Source organism: Nesoenas mayeri (genome assembly GCF_963082525.1).
Source record: "Nesoenas mayeri genome assembly, chromosome: Z".
NCBI lineage: Eukaryota > Metazoa > Chordata > Aves > Columbiformes > Columbidae > Nesoenas > Nesoenas mayeri.
In genome coordinates, this window is record NC_137542.1 from 69,598,483 (window position 1) to 69,619,244 (window position 20,762).

The 20,762-nt window shown below is 44.3% G+C and overlaps 1 protein-coding gene across 1 annotated transcript in view; it reads right to left on the reverse strand.

The window, feature by feature from the left end:
• LOC308051683 (ubiquitin-conjugating enzyme E2 R2) overlaps positions 1-16,103 on the reverse strand; it is a 53,980-nt gene extending 37,877 nt beyond the window's left edge. Inside the window, exon 1 of the mRNA XM_080362266.1 lies at positions 15,802-16,103. Within this exon, the coding sequence (XP_080218392.1) occupies positions 15,802-15,978 (177 nt within the window). The 5' untranslated portion in view covers positions 15,979-16,103. The remainder of the gene's footprint in view (positions 1-15,801) is intronic.
• Between the last annotated feature and the right edge of the window lie 4,659 nt (positions 16,104-20,762).

Genomic DNA, 20,762 nt, shown 5'->3' on the forward strand with positions numbered 1-20,762 from the left:
ATAATAAACTGGAATGGAGACATTTAAGTCACAGAAGTTGATGTGACTCACCCTCAAAGTCAGATCACAAGGAAACACTCTGACCATCACAATGAAACACTTAAGTAAGCAATTCTCTGATTTCAGTAACCAGCTACATGAGGCTAGAGAAAAAACATAGGTCTCTAACAACAGGTTTCCCTTGTCCTATCCCAAAACAGATCAACCAGAGAACTGAGATCCTCCTTCAATCAGAAGAAGGCTTGTGACTGGCAGTAGGACAATTCACCTCTTTTAGAAAGTTTAACCACTCTGACCTCATACCTCTGACTCCAAGCTTTTGGTCCAGTGTAAGTCTGGCAGAATAATGAAAGACGTGCAGAAACCAAATATTTTTAGCAGTCTGCCTTCTTTGCATCTACAAAGAACAGCTTAATTTGCCATTAGCCCCATGAAATGGCAGAGGGATTCAGACAAAGGAGCTGTAATTAAAGTCATCTCCAGCTGAAGTGTCAGCTACCATATGCTCTCTTCAGAAAACCCAGACTCCTCATGTGCCTAGTCTATAAAGCTCCCTATATTGAGCTTAATTTTGACAAGAGGGTGCTTTCAACTGTACCAAGCATTTTTGCAACTTTTAGCTGTTAATACAGTGAAAACAGATAAGGTAAAATAAAATAGCAGATGCAAACAGCAGAGCAGTCCGCTCTAAGCACAGAATTCAGAGTTTACATCAGGAGATCCAAGTTTCATCCCATACTCTCTCATTTTTTAAATTAAATATTCTTCATGCATGGTAGAAAATATTTGGGAAATGTACCATTCTACTTCCAGGGGTAATTCATGAACCTTAATCTCTTGATTAGTGTCAAAAGAAGTTTCAGAGGGCTTAAGAAGTCTGAAGCCCTGTATCTAAGATTAGGACTTACAGTGTGAGAACACCTCGAAGGGTCAGAGGGAGATGTGAGACAGGTTAAAAGCTTATAAGCCATAGGGGGGGGGAAAGCCTAAATAAGTATTTTTGCCATTGCTCCTTCAGCAAAAGCTACTCACGAATAAAACACCCTACCATAACTATCTGCATTACAGCAGGGACTGCATTTTTTTTTTACTTTAACATTTCAGTACTGCAGAAGCTGATGTCACTTGCTAAGGAAAATTTTCCTGTAATTTGGCAAGGCTTCAGCAGTCAAATCAACTATTAATTGTAACACTGGCTTACATTACTAGTAGAAAAAGTTAAGAGATTTTGCCTATGCTAAAAATGTGGCTAAGCAGAAATAGCTGGTCAAATGATTGAAGCTTTGAATGAAATAAACTGGATACCAAACTGGATATGCATCATGGAAACATCAAATCTGCCTAGTAACCTGACCATCATGAGTATAGTCAGGTAGCTTTCAAACATGCAGGTTAAAAAAAATAATTAAAAAAAATATATATGTGTATATATATAGTGTGTGTGTGACTGTTGCTGTAGCTATGGGGTAGAATTTTTTCCTAGAAAAAAGGAAAAATATCTGATAGGAAATTGATCCTGCCACCAGTTTTCAGCACTTACTGTCCTTCGCAGCAAGAAGTAGCTTATGAGTTTAATGCCCATTTGGACAAAGGTTTTGCCTACAGCTTTTCACAAGTTACTACACAAAGAGCAGCTCAGAAATCAGCTATTAGATGAGAGGCAGGAAGAGCACACTTAGTGTTCTGTAACTTCTCTGAGCACCTGGTGTTCTGCTTAAGATTCAGAGCCTGCAGAAATACCTGCCATAGCTGGCAGCTACAAATAAGCTTGTGGCAGTAGGAAACAATTGGCTCAGTTCCTCATTTTACTCAGTCAGGCTTTCTCTGGGTTGTTTGGTTTTCAATTTTTTTTTCTTTTTGGTGCCAACATGAAAGAGAATAAAGCACTCCATAGGGAAATTCAAATGTTAAAACTTACCAGTTTTACCTACAGAACCACAAAACAGCACACGCAATCACGATTAGCAAAACACACATGGTAAGATGTCTCAATTTCTCACCACAATTGGCACTACAAAGACCCAAACCAATCTGCAACACAGCTGCAGCTTCTACAGTTGAGTCTGATGAGGAATACAATCCTCACGCTTCTGTCTGCTTGCCTGCAGGGTTTACTTTGCATTAGGTTTTGCTGCAATATTAGTATGACTACATTGAACAGTGGGGCTGCAAAATGAAGCGCTCCAGTGGGAGCTGAACTCACGCCACATTCATCAGCCTCTTTCTTGGGACTGGATATACCCTGGGAGGTCAGTGTATCTCCCCAAGGATCTTGCTTCATGCAGCAAGAGGGTGGCCAGACACACTGCCATTGCAGAAGAAGAACCAGCAGGGCTGCATCACTTGAGGATCCCAACTCTTCAGAGTTGGGATCAACTTCTCATTGTAGTTGAATCAGTTTCCTGTATAAACCTCAAACTGCTCACCATTCCTGGTTCTTCTGTCAACCCTTCACCATTTCTCCATCTTAATATTTGCTAGCTATTTTCCTAGAGATATTTAAAGTGACTGCAGTTGCCAAGACAACTGATTCATCAACACCAACACCTCAGCTCCTCTATCTCAGGCTTCCCTTCCATTCACCATGACTTCTAGGAAATCAGCTTCCAGAAACAGTCATTTTGATATCTGGCTTTTTCTTTATTTCCTTTTTTTTTTAAGAAAAAAAAAAAAGCTTTTAGTGGCTTTGAGATCTTCTTAATGATCAAGGTCCTTTCATAGGACCAGATTTGTTTTAATAATACCCTCAGAAGTGAGGTTTCCTGTAAAGTTGGAAGAAGTCTGACAGCTTCAATTCCCGGGCACTGAGGTGAAGAGGAAGGTGTGATCAGAGGTATACATCCAAACCAGGTTTATGCATGCCTGTGCTGTCCCTTTCAGTAACTCACTGAAGTCTCCCTCTATTTTGTTTTCTGTTACCAAGGGAAGCAGAGAGTGACTCAGTATTTCTTACACTACGTATCAAACTCAGCTAGGCCTTCAAATGCACAGCCCAAAACATGTTCTCTTAAAAAAATCACAGAACTTCCACAAAGAAATTAATAATTGGATAATTCCCACAACTATATGCATGTTTTAACTAAGTGAGGCTTAAGCTGATAGAGTGTCCTGCTGTGGCAACCACAAAACCTGGTGGCCAATTCAGCTGAGCTCTGCAAGCAGCAAAGTCCTGAGGAAATATAATTCAGTTCCTAGGAGCTTCCCAAGAGTAAAAGTAGGCAAATAACATCTTGCATTGCACTCCTCTCCCCGCAGAGTCCCCCTATGTTAGACCCAAAAAACAAGGCATCACAACCTGAGCTTCGATCAGAATTTGCATCTTATAAAATGTGAGTTAAGCCAAAAGAAACAGTTAAGTCAGGTTTGGTTAAATTCTACCACCAAAACTACCACCATCTTTGAACTGTCAGTGTTTGAAGCCATTCAAGAGCAGCTTCTCAAGCTTATGTCTTCATGGCCCTCGCTGCTGTGGCTTAGAGATTTACAGCTGCAACTGTACGAGCTTTGCATCCATCAGCATGGATACTGGTAGCGGTCTAACCATGGCAACGTGGGATTAAGCACAGGCTGCAAAACCAACTCATAAGCTGGGTCAGTTCACAACTGCTGTTAAATATCATGTTGTCGCTACCAGGCCACTACTGTGCTTGAGGCAGGTCAAATGTGCCATTGCTGCGATGCAGACATACTTAAACACTGTAAAATAATCTCAACAGTTTAGTACTGTGAACCTTGGTTGTTTGCCATGGTTGACACAGTGTCACTGGAGAAAGCTCAGAGTATTCTTTTCACTGTATCTACTAATATAAGGTTAAAAAACTAGAGCAGGGAAAGACTTTATATTCTGCCTGAAACTCAAACTCTACATGGCAACCACATCAAGTTGTGACCAAACATTTTTTTTAGCAAATAAGCATTACACAATATAATTTATCAATGCCTTCATAATTAAATCAAAGAAGCCTTTGCCAGTTAGAAACACCAGCTTTCCTTAAAAAAGGAAAGGTACCTGCAGGTCAGTTGTGCTGTAGTTTTCTATTTAAAGTGCTTGCTAAGTGTAGAATTTGGCTTTCTGCCCACATGTTTTAAGCTCAGTGTTGTGGCATAGCCTGGGTAATTGCACTTTGGGTGACAAGCACAAGAGAACTCGGGAGGCATGTCGGTAATACACTTTAAACCTTGTCTGAACTTACTAGAGCCCAGCCTTGCCCCTGGCTCCAGAAAGGCCATTCCAGGCTGGTTTCCTTGGCCATGCTATGGAGCTGCAAGCCTTGTCACACTTCCACAATTGACATCAAATACTACATGCCCATTTTGCTATGCTGAGAGGCTTTATTTTGAACCTAATCTTCAAAGCACAGGAGAGAAGACCTGTGGTGGCTGTAGCAGAAGAACACAGGAGCTGGGGCAATTAAGACAGTACAAGAAAGAGATCCCAGAGGTGGGAGGTAAAAAAGCTATGTAGCTCCAAAATCAGTGCAGATACCTCTGACACTTCAAACAGGCAGCCAAGGCATAGCTTTGCCTCATCCAACAAAATGTTTGCCCAAGTTCTCCCCAATACACTCTTTCTGAGAATTATTTGTGAAGCCTGCATAGCATCCATTTCTCCCAGCAAGCCTAAGTACCCAGGCCTTGACTTTATGGCTTTCTCTTCAACACCAGGAATGTCCTTCTCCTCCCCCAGGTTAAGTTACACAACCCCAGCTTTATTTTTTGCTCTTTGAGAATTGCTGCAGCTGCCTCACAGACAAAGTCTGTGCAGAGGAGTGTGACTTGTCAGTACATCAGGATCTGTGCTAGGAAACTGCTCAGGTTTTTATTTTTAAAAATCAAGAATAAGCAGAAGTTCTTATTCCAAAAATCTCTTTGCTTTTGTGCTTAAGCAGCCTGAAAGCTATTCACTTGACAATTTCTTCAGAAATTCCAAATTTAAATACTGTACTTGTAAACATACAAGTTGAATTTGTTTTGGAAGAACGCTTTCCCATGTGCTATTTATAAAAGGCAAACCACTTTCTACCTACAGATTTAGTCAAATATGCTATTATAAGATATACCCATTTTACATAAAAATGTTAATTTATCCAGGATCATGAATATGAACCCATTACAGATAGAAGACTTTTAGTCTCTGTCCTGTTCACTAAATTATACTGCCTCTTACTGTTGTCAAAGAACATTTTGGCCCTACCTTGCACTCACAGCTGTACAAAGCTCCCATACTTCTACATGAGTCCTAATCATAGCCCTGTGCCCTTCAGACAAGCACCTCTCACAGTCACCAACAGATCTAAACAATGCTTTGCATTGGCTTTCTCATCCTATTTGTGTAGCATCCACAGACTATTCTCGACAAGTGCCATGCTTCACCCACACAAAGGCCCTAACAGATGATGAATTCTGGATTGTGCGTCCCTTTCACCCAGTCTAACACCAGATCCTAACAATTCACGTTCACAATAAATGTGACACAGCAATATTTAATAGCTTTACCAAACAAAGCTCAACAAAAAACATACCAAAGAAAGCTTCTTGGTTGCTACCTGGTAGAAGGCATTATCTGGTTGACCATATGAGCATCTAGTAACAGACACAAACCTTTCTTGGAAGGAAGAAGCTGATTTCCCATAATTCTCTTATTTCAAGTTGACATCATCTAGTTATTAATCTGCAAGTTAAGATCCAAATTCAACACACCAACAAAGCATTAATATTAGGCTTTAGGCTCAGCCTAAATTTTGTCATCCTTGTTTTTTCCTCATTACTACACATGCACAAGTTATGTATCACACAGCAGTCTAACAACACTAAAGTCCCTTCCAAGCAGAGAGACTCTCCTTTTCACTGTCATCATGCTGTTCTGCCATAACACACCACCTTCATAATTCTAGTTCTAATAGAAATATTTATGATAGATTTTAGATTACAACAATGCAAAAAAAAAATGCTAATCATACAGCATTTATTCCAAGAAACATACTGTATCTATTCTTCTTTCTGGAGTACAGAAGTCACCGCTCTATACTTAACAAGAGAAGGGAAGAAAAACTGCAAAATTGTACGCCCAGCTATGAACTAATGCATGCTGAACAAAACTGCTAGGAGATCACAAATAAATTGGTGCATAAAAGAGTTAAAGATACAGAACTTCTGCAGGCCCCCAAGACCTCAAGAGTTTCTTTCTATCCACTAAGCTCCATTCCAGAGCCCTGCTAGATTTGCCAAAGTATAACTCACAGCCTCCCCCTAGCATCACCAGCAAGCTTACTTTTGTTTTAATAGCAGAAACTAGCCATCTTCAAAGTGTTGGTTAGGAGGAGGCAAGTCAAAAATACTTCACTGATCTCTTGGAGACAGGTGAAAGTCATCCACATGCTCAGCAAAGCTGATAGCTGCAGAGGGAGACATGAAACAGAACAAGGATGAGACACCAGGAGCTCTAATCAGGTCACACACAGTGACCTTATGTCAGCCCTCAGTCATGCCCTAAAGTACAGTCAGTCCAGTATGGAAAGAGAAGGAAGAGACTCCCAAAATAGGACTGGATCCCCAGGGACCCCAACACAGGTAAAGGGGCCTGGTAGGATCACAATGACAGGTCTTTTGTGGCCAAGCATACTAGAGCAATCCTCCATTCCTCTGCTGTTGCACAGGGCTGACCCCACAGTACATGTCATTAACTACCCAGACAGAAGTCAACATCTCAACTATGGTGCACGGGCTGAAAATTGCTGAAGACACCTCCATGTGACATTTCATTGCACCCCTGTGAGTCAGGGGAACAGGCAATATCATGCTTTGGGATGGTTACTCACTACCGTTACCCCAATCTGACCTGGTCCACCACTCCACAACACACCTGCCACCCCCAGCAGGAAGACCACTAGCCAAGGTGGGCAACACATTCCTACAGACAGCCTAGCTGTGATCTCCATGGACACTACCATCAAGCAGTATCACTTTTCACAGCTTTTATTCGTTGCCAGCATGCTACTTCATTGTCTCCTGCAGGCAAAATACAGTCCCTGCTGCTATGGATGAAGAGCCCAAGCATAAGCATATCACTCACACCAGAGATATGAACCAAAGTGAACAACAAAATACTGAGTAGGTATGGGATAAGCCTGCAAATCGGATAAGCATTAACAATGGTTTGTCCAAGTTGAACATTAAGCACACTCCTTCCAATATGCAAAGTCAGTATCACCTCTAGCAGCACTAGAAGCCAGACATTCCATAACATCCAGAAGAAAGTGGCTGAGACCAGCAGCCTTCTTACCCCATCCCTCCTTAGTAGCCAAAGTATACCAACACGACGACGATCTCATTCCAACTACCAAAGTAGCCAACACAACTATGATCTCATTCCAACTGGAGAAGAGCCATGGATGACATGGGTTCAAGACCACGAACATGGCTATTATTGCCATTTAAAAAGTCATCTCCAGAGTGACATGCCATAATGACCCTGTTGAGGCTGGTCTTTAGCTCCTAATGAGCCTGCCCATAATCTGACAGTCAAAACAAACTTCACTGTTAATGAACTTCCAAAAATAAAGCCCACCAATTCTGGAATGTAAAAATGTTCACAGCCTCACTGAAGTCCACTCCATCTATCCAGCTTCCCTCAGTAGTGCCCCTATTGCTGTATTTCAGGCCAAAGGCAGACAAGCTTGTTCCACACAAATGAAAGATTGCTACCAGCAGGAAGAAAAAAAAAAATTAAAAATCAGTTAAATTTCACAGAAAGCATATTAGTAAAATTTTGAAGCACATAAGCTTTCAGGCTTCTGGCAGACACTGAGAAATGGAAACCATTCCATATGTTGATCTCAAAACCTTATTTTTATCTGCTCCAATAGAGATCATACAGCAATATAAAATGCCTAGCTTCATTTAAAATGTCTTTTTTCAAAAAAAAAATTAAAACAGGTCCTCTATAGAGAATTGTTTAAATATGACTGAGGTTGTCTAAAGAATCAAGCCCCTTGACACTTACAGAATTATACAAGAGAAGTCACCATTACCCACTGAATTAGAACACTAACTTTTCAACAAGACTTGAGCCTTGATGCCTTCTGTTGCTTAGCATTTTGAGTAACATGGTCACAGCAAAAAGAAAGTTATGCAGAGATCCCACTAACATGGCAGTATTATTAAGAACAGACAAGGCCTTTTCTTTCCCCCTTGACCAAAAAGGGCCATACACCTTCATCTGAAATATTTGGGTATGGGTATTCTGTTACCATATGAATCACAAATTAGAAGGGATTTAGATAATAGCTACAAGACACTTAAAAGGTACAGAAGAGATGTTAGCCTCTCAAGTTATACCGCTTAATGCACCACTGAAAGGCATTCTGCTACTAAGTGTGGGTACGGTTACTGTTCTGCAAGAGAAGTCATCAGGAGCACCAAGATGAAATTCAGGTTTTTTCAATGCATTATAAACACTCTATTCTTTTAATAAAGGTTAGTGCTTTTAGAGACACTTATTCTAGCCAAGATAAGCAAACACTTGCACACCAGTGTAGTTTACATCCATGAATTAGAGGCTTATACAAGCAGACTTTACATGCAAGAACAAATGCGTCTTCAAAAAATGTATTGTAAGTCAAAGCTACTCCATTGCATGGCTTTGTGTTGACAAGGCCAAAGAGGGTGCTGCAAAGAGAATATTATATTATTTCAGCCTTTGCCTACATATGACAGCAAAAGTCTTCTAGCTGAAGGTGTCTAAGGAGTAACTTAAAAGACTTTTTGCACAATGGACGAGTGTCTATGGCATAAGAATTGACCAAAGTGGCACAAGTGGCTAAACACTGGTCCTTACAGTGTTCCAATACTCTAGCAAAAGCTTTTGCATCCTAATCCCTCCAAATATTTTGCTACAATGAACATCAAAAGATACTTTAATTACTTCAACCGGGATACATGTCTTAACCTGGGGAAGATTCACATTTATTGCCAACATGTCCCTACTGCTATCAACTTGAGTTTCATCTCTCAACCACCAAAAGCCCTTTACCCAAATGTCTGAATTACTTGTAGAACTTTAAGATAACAAAATAGACCAATAGGAATACACAGCATGTCATGCTTTAGTACTAAAACTTTCAGTAGTAAGACAACCTGCCAGCCAGCCTTCCCTGTTAATCACAAATACCATGTTATCTGAAAGTGTCACCCACTTAAAACAGCCCCTTTACATTCCCCTTGCTCTCCAGGGAATAGCCTCAATTAAAAAAGCAAACAAACATACAAAAACAAGAAGAAAAAACCCAAAACAAAAATAAACAAGAAGGAAATCCCGAGGTCACATTTCTTCGAGTCAAGTAAGATTCAAAAATATCCTACATGTACCACAATTCAGCTGGTTTTTCATTTTTTTTTTCCTATTAGTAAGTCACTCTGGGCAAATATTTTTGCATTTTAAATATTTCAGAAAACATGAAGATGGGCAATCAATCAATTTGGCTCATCTTGGCTACTAGTGCTTCAGGGCAGGGTACACATTCCCCAATTTATGACTATTAAACTAGCTTTGTGAGACAAAAACATTCTCAGTAAGTCACTACCGCAAACATCTACTAAGGTTAACTGTAATTCCTTTAACTCATAATGCCACATGAAACACTAAGGTTTTAAAAATGAAGTACCAAGTTAATTTTGTGCATGTGCATATATGTATGCACACATTTGGTCACACACAGCCCAAATTATAAGAGGACCTGTATATTATGAGTCACATAACCTCTAGTCCATCTACACTGTAATCTACCTGTAACTCACCTATATATCCAAGTTTAACTCAGTTACACTTAAGTCCAACATAAAATCTCCACCATTTAGTCTACACTATTTATTGCTATGAATACCCGATGATGGCAATAATCTACACAGCCAAACCGCATTATGAAAGATCAGAGATAAGGTTTTGCAAGCGTTTTTTCCTAGCGTTTCCTACCCTCTATTTTATATGCAAAATAAGTATCATGCAGTAGACCTAAAGTGCTATTAAAGAGAAGACACGTAGTATGAATATATCACTATGTAAACTAGCAGTCAGCATAAATATGATTTCAGAAATGGCAAGGTAAAAACATGTTTGAGCTTTTGAAAAGTTACAGAGGTTGTCCCACACTTGGACACTGGCATAACATCATTGCAATACTGGAGATCTTAAGGACTTACATCAAAAGAAAAAAAGAATACCTGTCTGACACTATCAAGTCAAAAACTTCCACTAATTCCTATAATACAAACCAGATTGAGAGCTATCTACATGCTTTTAGTTACTATGTCTTCAACAGATGAGCAAGGAAGTTCAAGAGTCACAGTTCTTTGCATTGCTATCCAAGGAAAAGATTCATGTTGGATTCTACCTTATCCAGGGATCACTCTGTGCAAACTCATGGAAATAAAGACAAACAATGGAAAAAATTATGCAAACTGACCAGTGCTCAATCTTTCCAAATGCTTTCCATTTTTATTCTAATAAATGCTACAGCTCTCCTCCTGCCATACAACAGGACCTAATTGCATGTGATCTTGTCTTTTCAGGCAGTATCAGAACTGGAAACCACTTTTTGTACTTCTTAGTATATGCAATAACCCCGCATGGATCAGAGGAGCCCTGAGGAAAGGACTGCGGGCTGGCTACCGCCATAATTACCTTGCCCATTGCCACCTGAGGATAGACTGCTGTCCAAAACAAGCTACAGGCTGGGTGAGTTGTCTGGACAGTTTTGTGGGACCCACAGAGACAGCCATCAAAAAAATCACATGCAGCGTGAGGGTGAATCAGGTATCCCCCAGACCTGATAGTTCAAGATCATAACTGTGCTTGTGATCGGAGAACCAACATCAGAAGAAGTCGCTTGCCTCCCTGCCTGTAGACAGCTTAGGGGCTCTTTGGCTCTGGAGATAACCTGCTCTGAGCAGGAGCTCTTCAGAGCCGGAGCAAGCAACTCCAGGCTCTATTCACCCACAGTTCCGTATCCCTTGGCTGCATCAAACCTCTGCTCATTAGCACCAACGATACCTAAAGGCAACAAAAAACAGAAGATTAAGTCCAATGAGAGAAGAGCTCTGTAGCACCCTGCAACACAGAGGCCTGCAGAAGGCAGCTTTTGTGCTGAGAACACCAGACATTTTTTTCCTTGGCACCAAGGAATATTTTTGTGGAGCTAAATGTTCTACCAGTTACATAAGTGCTTAAGGAACTCCTATTTGCTTAATTTTAAGCTTTCTGGGAAGTGGCCTACAATACCAAATTTTTAAACATGGTGCTCACTCTTGCCATCAGTTACCTGTAAGTAAGTTTCATATTGATTTCCTGCTCTGAAAAAGAATTATTCCTACATATTGCAAATTGCTTTGAAATCAAATCACTTGGAAGCAGCTGAGATCCAACAACACAAAACTCTAAACAGCACACAGTTAATGAGTTACAAAAAGCAACGAAAAATGCCTTGACAAGTATTTAGCCCCCACATTACTTGACAAAACTAAGCATAACGCTTGGGGTTTTTCCCCCCCCCCCTCCAACTTATGTGTCAAGACTTGCTCTTTCAAGTAGCAAAAATACCTTATGAAATAAGTTACCTTAAGAACTATCAAGCAGCAACTCTAACAACACAGTTTTTATTGTTTCCTTTCATCTTAAGTGTATTCATTTTCATCTACCCAGCCTAAATCACCTCTGAAGGAGCTTTTAACATTGACTCTTGCTCTACATTAAACCTGTTTCTTGACACAGCATACGTGGTCAAACCGTGCTTCTGGGCAGTGCTATGTGTTTAATAATGAAGCTTGCGTTTTTATAATTTTTCACTTGCACCCTCCCTGAAAGGTTGGCTCCAAGCACAAGAATACCATTCAACTATAAAAATGAGAAGAATTTCCTTTTTTAGTGACAACCAAAGGCTGTGATTCTAAAGTGTAATTGCACCCAACACGCAGAGCTTTGAGTAAGTCATCAGGAAATACTTTCTAGTAGTTCTGCAAGAATGCCAAAAATATTGCTTGCTCAAAACACTGTGCAGAGGTTTATCAACCTCCAGGCTCTCAAAGTCCAAGCACCAAGGTAAGACACTGGATTTCAAGGCAGACAGAGACCAACCAGTGGTCAACTGAGATGGTGCAAGTTTCACCATACACGACCCTCAGCCATTGAAATCTACCCCAACTGGAATATATCATCACCAGATTACAGCTTAACTTTTGTTGTGGTGGTCCCCATTCAAGTACCAATTGTCAAAATTAAAAGTGAAGAAGTTCTCCTGCCAAGTAGCAAAGAACTCTCTCATCTGAACAAAAGATGCCTACAGCATAAAGGTGGCATCGAAGAACTGCTGACATGTGGTTCTGCAGCCTACAGCACAACCTGGCTGTAAAAACAAATGTGCAAAAACACATTCCCATAATTTCCAGAGCAACTCAGAACTACCACATAGCCCAGTGGAACCTGATCTAAAGACCTGCCCTATCACACTGTATCCTTCCTGGCTGACCTAAAAAAGAAGCAACAGGTACTGTCTATGACCTGGATATAAAGCATTTCATTCTGATAAAAATCTTCCCTTTGTCACTCGAAAAAGCTCAATAACTGAATCAGCTGCAAGCAAATCAACATCTTAGACACAGAAGGTTCACCCACTTTTCATCCTTAAACTCAGAATGAGGCAGGGACCAAAAAATCAAGTGCACCTACTGTGATCACATGCCTGTAGCCCAACACAACTGATTCTTCCAGAAACATCAATCTGGCTTCTTGCTGATAGCAGCTGAGGGACGGACATTTGCTCTTATTACTGGACCTCTTTGGAGGACTTAACAACCTGACCCTGAGCTGGTTTTGCCTTTCCAGCAAGAAATGACAGGTAACCAGTGCATGGAATAGCTCAACTCCATCCTTAAGGGTGGTAATCTGGAACTTCATAAAAGAGTTGCCCAAAACATGACATAGCTGTTCAGTATGCCCAGGAATAAAGGCAAAAGGCTGATACAACCTCCACTGCACGTTCAGCTGACTGCATAAGGGGATCCTGCGGTTCAGGACTGCTCCTGTCCAGCTCGCTGACACAAGCTGCTCTTCACACAGTGGCTGCTTCTGAGGTCTGCTGTCCTTTCCATCCAGCTGGGAGGTCCTAAACCATGAACCACTGTAGCAGATCTCAGCATGCTATATTAGTTGATAAAAAGTGCTTAGAGGCTGTGCTTGAATTTTTAAGAAGTCCTTGACTTCATTATAGCCAGGACCAAGGTATCAATAACCTACCATTCAAACAAACAGTCAGAGGGATTTGTTTTCTGCTTCAGTTTATCAAGTGTTAGAATTACAGGATTAGCAACTGAAACCAGAATCTGTTGAAATGTTGAAGCAGGTTTTAACAGCAGTAGCTCCTGTCAGGGAGGTACATTTCAGTTTATTCAGCCAGTCCGACAGCCCAGAGAGAAAGGTCATATTTCTCCAAGAATAAACAAGGTGTGAAAAGCTGATGTTACCAGCTCCAAGAGCTCCATGTGCACAAATCAAGCATTTGCATTACCAATCAACCATCACTAACTCTTTATTGAGGTCACATTAAACACAGACTTTTGTAAAATTATTTATACTTGATCTTAACTAGAAGCCTTTGTACTTTCCATCCAGTTCCTACCCTCAAACCACACCTCAAGTGGAAGAAAATTCGAAAACTCTCATCCTCACAAAGTTTAAGAAAGTTACATCCCATAATTGCACATTTATAGTCCTGTTTACCTCATCTTAGGAAACTAAAAATGCAAAACAAGATGAAGCTAGACATTTCAGCAAGCCAAGAAATCTGAAAAATAAATCAGATGCTGATCTGAATGAGTGCTCACCTTGCATATACTATGAATATATCATAGAAGTCACCCCACCAAACAAAGTTCAGGGTATTAATCTTATCTCTAAATGATTTAGTGAACCAAGCCTAACACACGTACAGGCTTCAGTGGCTCAGAAGTTCAGATGCATAAGCAAAGATCATATGCTACCAAAACAAAAAACCTCACAGAGGAAATGACATACAGACTCCAGCCACGTCGCTTGAAGGAAAGCCCTCTGTTGTAGAAGGGTGAAGGCTTCATGAGACCTTAGTCTCCCACTCTCAAAATACGTATCACAGCATCAGTCAGAATAAAGGCACAACAGCCCAAGGACATCCAATACCAAAAAAGATGGCACATCCATAACAGTGATGTAAGGCAACTGGCCATCTTGTCTAAATCTGCACTCGTTAACGCACAACCCCAGATTATTTTACAGGCCGCTTCAGCTTCTTTCCAGGAACAACTACAAACATACAGTCCAGAGAGCTCCCCAACCAAACAAAAATATTTTGATCCACTGTGATTTCTTCGAAAAAAATGCATGAGTAATATAAGTGCAGGAAGAGGATGCCAAACCATTTGGATGTAAAAATGACCCAGTTACCAACCCAAGACTAGAGTGACTTCCTGAATAAGTAATAATGGAGGTGAGTCTAAGAATATACCTATCACACCTACATGAGTAAGCCAGCCAACTCATTACAAAAGGCAAGCCTTGTGCCAAAGCCTTCCCTTCCTCCAAAACAATGAGGCCAAACTGAATGTGAATCAAATTATCATTCTCCAAGCTACAGGTTATTTTGTCTTTTGTGGAACAAAGATCTTAAACCTTGACCCTGAGAGGCCGACAGGCGCTGAAGATACATGTTAGCCATACAAAGACATGATCCAAGAATTTTTTTCAGTTTGACAGGAGCCAAAAGCATGAAATGGGGGATGAAGAAGCTGCTACTACAATGGTTAACTCCTGGGAGAAGGGAGCTGATGAGGTCAATATTTTGCCAGAGACCAAGCGGATATCAAGTGGGTACACCCAATGCAATGTATCTTCTGCAGGCACCAAGGTTTTTAATTGCTGCTTTTAAGAACAGCAAGCAATTCCTCCTCCAGTTGTTTCGAGATTTTAAGTCTGCTCCCTTCAGTTCCTTCCTGGGACGGCAGTGCCAGATTTCTTGCTTACTGCATTTACAAGAGGGGAAATAACAACCACAAAAGTTTTTCTGGACTAACAGGAAGGCTGAGAGGGGAATTGAAAGCATTTATCTACCTTGACCAATTAAGTGCTACTGCAGCCCTTCAAAAGCTGCCCTCCAGAAAGTGTGGAGAGGAAGAAAAGGATAAAAGGGGTGGAAAAAACAATGAAATGCCAACAGTCCTGAAGCACCGTGAAGTTCTGAGGAAAACACAGCCTTTTTCCCGAATTAGTCGTTTTGCACAAGATACCCCTGCACGATGAGTGAAGCCATCGAGGGATGCTTGGTAAGCCCCTTCCTTAAAAACAAAGAGTGCACAGGCCAGCGCCAAGCGGGCAGCGTGGGGTGCGAGGGGAGCACCCGCACCCTGCGGTGAGGCACCTGCCTTTTCGGGGGATTAGACCAGGAAAACAACAGCAACCGAGGCGGCCCCGGCGCAGGCCCTTCTCCCCCGGCCGCCCCCAGGCCAGGGGAGCTCCCGCAGGCCCCGGCCCGGCCGGCCCCCGCCGCCGGCAGCTGCAGGGGAAGGGCAGCGCCTCCGGGCGCCGAACCTCCCCGGTCCCTCCCCGCTCCCGCGGGGGACGCGAGGGTCTGAGCGCGGCCCCGGGCCCGCCGCCCCACCGGGGGCCCTCCGAGCCCGACAAAGAGGCCCGGTCCGCGGCCAAGGGGGGCGGCGCAGGCCCCGGCGGCGTCTCCTCGGGACCACCGCGGCGGCGGGAGGCCGGGCCGGCCCGCAAGACCGTACCTTGAAGTACCCGCCCTCGTAGAGGGTGTTGGGGGGCCCGAAGATCGCCACCTCCCAGTTGTAGAGGTCGGACTCGTCCACCAGGGTGATGCGGAAGCCCTCGACCGGCTCCTCCTGCAGCGACTTCAGCTCCAGCATCAGCGCCTTCTGCGAGCTGCTCATCTGCTGCTGGGCCATGGCGCGGCGCGGCCACCGCCGCCGCCGCCACCGCCCCGCGCTCCCGCCGCCGCTCCCGCTGCTGCCGCCGCTGCCCGCGGGCCCCCGCCCCTCCCCGCGCTCACGGCCGCCGCCGCCGCCGCCACTTCCTTTTGTGACGGCGCCCGCTCAGCGGCTGACCTCAGCGCGCCGGCCACGCCCCGCCGCACGGCGAGCCACGCCCCGCCGCACGGCGAGCCACGCCCCGCCGCACCGCAAGCGACGCCCCGCCGCACCGCAAGCCACGCCCCGTGCCGACGCGCTTAAAGGGGCAGCGCTCCCCCACCGCAGCGGTGTGGGCGGGTGGCTCGGGAGCCGCGTCTGCCCTCGCGGGTCGGGGGTCGCATCTACCCACCGGTGAACTCCCCTCCGGGAAGGCCCGGCCACACGGCGGCTGGCGGGGGCAAGCCATGGGACGGGACGGAGCGGGCGGTGCCGCCGCGCGGGTGTCGCTCGTGGGTACCGAGCGGCACGGGCGGGTCATGATGCTGAGCAAACAGACACCCGCGGCCAAAATAACCCCCAACAAACAGATGCTTTTCTTCAGGGGGTGGTTTTGAGGAGCAACACTGCATGACCCAGGGTCCCCTAAAAATCCTGCAGCAAGGCCCAAGCTGCAGTAGGAGAGGAACAGGAGCTTTCCCCATCCCATGGGTGTCACTTTCACGTGGCTCCACGGATGTGTGAGGTGTTACAGGCAGAAGAGGCAGTTTTCATCCTTCCTTCTATTCCCTGACGTGGGTAAGGGAGAAAAACATTTGCAGAGGTGGTGAGATACACCAACCCATGCATGTGAGCAAGTGCCTATTCCTTAGCAAGTCTTCAATGAACAGTATAAATTTCATTCATTATAAAAATAAATAAAGAAAATTAACAAAGCAACTATCCAGGAGGAGGACAGAGAGCACAGCACAACCCAGATAGTGCGAATCTGCATTTATCTTATCTTTATCCTTGATAAAGAGTTGATTCTAACAGGTATCATTTAAATAACTAATGAGATATGATGAGTTCTAAATCAATTGCAATATCCCCCCAAAATGTCAGAGCTATTTGAAGGAAATCTCTCTTGCCTGTGGACTTGCAGTCAAAAATAGGGAATTAATAAAAGTGAAAATCATGTAATGCCTTAATATAAATCTGTAGCATTGCATTACATCGAGTCCAGGGATTAAATGGAAAAAGACCCTCAGATTATGCTGTATAAAGAGGGATTGAGGAGTGTTCACTTTAGGGATTAATTAAATGAACAAAGTGAACAAAGACAGTGAGAACAAGGGGAGAGTCAATAGGGACTGTCCAGAAAGGAGGAACCAATAACGGGGAATACTTATTTCATTAGACTATCTCAGGATATTACTTCATGCAAAAACATGTTGATGCTCAGAGGGGCAGCATGTTTATTTGGACAGTAACAAGAGTACTGGAGTTACCACGTAGAAAGGAATGAGATTCATCGGACACCTCATGTTTGAGATATCTTAACCCAGTTCTGCTTGGCATTTCTTTCATCCTTATGCACATGGCAGGGCTTATTCTACCTCACAGAGGCCTCAACCCCATGGACAAACAGGTTGGATGATGTGCCCCATCACCCCTACATCCTTATGTAGCTTTAACCCTCTCCCTTGCCCCCATTACCTCTCGCTGCTTTGCCATCATGATGACAGCACCAGAGGCACAGGCGACCATTAGACCTATGTCCTGCCTTTTCCAGAGACATGGACTTTCTCGAAGGCACGGGACTGACAGCGAGGACTCCCTGTGTTGGTGGGAGCTGGGGCAGCCTGTGCTGCAGATGGACCTTGAAGTCTCTGCTTGGTACTAGGCAGCCACAGCTCCTTCTCCAGACCCTCGCCCAGGGAGGAGAGCAGGAGGCAGATGGTTTTGTCCGAGCACAAGTTGTTAGCAGGACTAATTTGCTGTTGGCTCGGCAGCAATCATGACATCCTTCTGCTCACCCCTGCAACTGTTCTCCTGTTCTCCTGTTCAACCTGTTCTCCTCCTGCCTTTTGGGCTCTCCCCAAGGAGGTCCCTATCACCTGCTCCATGGATGATCCAGAACCAGAAGTGGTACCCAGTCCAGGGCTTGCAACAGCCCCCAGGCTGTACTTGGTTGGACTTGATAACCTTAAAAGTTTTTTCCAGCCTAAATGATTCTATGATTCTAAATACTCCAGCTTGATATGTCAGGGGCACAAGCCCTTGCATAATCCCAGCTCACCCAGGAAACTGTCCCTGCGGAGACTGGCACAGATTTTCTCCTGAGCTGGGATGAGCTCTCATTCACTGCCACAGGGGTAATCTGGAGGAACATCCCTCGTCCATCCCTGGTTTGCCCGTCTGTGCTGTGAAAAAGTGTGTGTTCCTGTACACGCAAGCACAGGTCATCTGCTGACACTTACATCTTACCACCCTGAAGTGAGCTCAGATTTGCAGAAAGCGTCTTAATTCTGCTCTCACATCCTCAGCCTGGGGGCTGGAGGGCTGGATCGCAAATGCTTGCATGGCCAAAATGCTGTTTGTCGGAGGAGTTCCTTGGTGGCCGGGCTGTACCATGTACATGGGCATGTTTTCTGGTGGGAATTGAGACCTGTGTTCTTATTTATGTCTTGGGCTGACAGCTGTAATGTTTCATCAATGCTGGATCAAGTTGACTGGCAGGACATGTGGGCAGAAGCCACGCTCTGACTTTGGTGCCAGGCTTTCTGGGTGGCAGGTGCTTTCATCACTGTTGCGTTTGGCCAACCATCTCAGTACTGCAACATCTGGGCCACATCTGAGATGGTTCCAGACATGATGCTCTCAGCAGTGCTTCCTCTGGGAGAGAGAAAGTGCTTCACCTCTGCCTGCCACATCCCACCCAGCCCTACGACACAGTCAGCAATGAGTCTTTGGCTTCATCTTTCTTCTTCCCAGTCACAACGACTTGATCCTAGCTGCCCATTATTGCTCTCTGCTCTGCAAAACCAATCAGCCCCATTCACACCTCCATCCCCATCTCCCAAGCACCGAGGTTTAATGTCATGGCCAACAGGATCCCAAGGGTCCAGTCCCACTGCCCACTTCCAGCTGCCTCTCCTATGGCTCATTTTCATTGCTAATGAGTCTAATTACTCATCCAACCTGGAGGGATGCACTGTGACCTTCCTCATCAATGCCAGCTGGCAAGGACCTGGCTGCTCTGCTCCACTCTGTTAAGGTGGCCGCCCAGCTCACTGGTGAAACATGGCATGGCTCAGGCTTTAATGAAAAAGTTGGATTGATTCAGTGTGCAGGAGATGAGCCCTTTTGGGATTGTGCTGTCCCTATTTCTATGGTAATCAAAACACCTTTCCTTGCAGCCAGCCTCCAGCACAGGCTTTGTCTGAACCAGCCCAGCTCTGGGAGAGGTGGGAGAAGCAAAGTTTGGAGCTATTCAGGATTTATCTCCACCTGCTGCCTGTCTCGAATATTAACAAAAGAGGTAATCATGCAAGGCAGAAAGTAAAGAAAGCCCTGGTGTATTCAATGGGACAGGCTGAAATTTTTCCATCAGGATTGATTTTAGAGAGAACATTGGTCTTTCGACCCCCACCTTTTTTTCCCCTCTCCAACAAAAACTTCCACTGATCTCAGAAAATGGAAAGCACTGAAGCAACAGAGCTCCTGCAGGCATTTCTGCCTGCACTCCCAGGGAGGCTCCACTGCTCTGCCTGATGTCCCCTTCTCCTAACCCAGGCTGCCCTGAGCCTGACCTAACTTTTTGACTTATCATATGGCATTTCTCCTTCCCTAATCAGCTCCAATATATCACAATGAAAAGACAGAGCCTTGTCCTCTCCTCTTTCAGGCATTATCCTGTGGATGGTCACTGCCTGCCTGCAAGCAGCATTCTCTATGGGGAGTGCTCTGCCACAAACTCTATTGTCCCTTCTTCATCTCCAATTTTTTTTCTCAAATGGAGGAACTGGCATGTCTTTTGGACTAAGGAACAAGAAACAGGGTCTGGTGTAGGAACATGTGGCTCCAGGGAGGGGAATTCTCACCAGGAGAGGAGGAGGCTACATGTGGCCTTAATCCAACCCCAGCAGTGGAACTTGTCTCTATAAACTGGACCTCAGGATGCCACCGTCACCTTATGTAAATCTGAGATGAAAACTTCCCTTCAAGTCCCCTCTGCTTTGTTTTCATTATCTATTTTTAATATCTCTCTTCCTCTCCTCTTTCCTCCTTTCTGTGAGCCGCATTCATGAAGGATGACAAACTGAGAGTTAACTCCTCTGCTTAGCAACAGCAGAAGCTTTGAAAATGCAAATGCTGTCTTGGTGTCACACTAGAGGGTTACTGCCCTGTGAGCTGCAAGAGAGAGGGGACAAGAGCTGGCAAGACGGGGCAGGTCCTCCCTACATGACTCTGTCCTTCAGCACTTTATCCAATTTCTTTCCTGCGTGGCACAAAGGATGAGACATCTGCTCCCTGCCCTGGGAAAATGGACTTGTCTGGGCCAAAAGATGACACCATCTCCTCTCCTGCTGCCTCCTCCCTGCGCCTCTGCTCTGGCAAGGCATCACCAGGGATCCCAGCAAATCTGGGCTAGGCTTTAACAAGATCTCACCCCCAGCACATCAGATGGATGCTCCTGTGATGGGGAAGATCAGGCAGGGGGTAGGAACTCTGCTCATCGTCCCTACAAACTGCTTACAGCACCCCCCAGATCCCCTTGTAGCTCAGATCACTGACAGCTATTCCTTGGGCTGTACTGAAGCAGAGCAGGATGTCTGGAG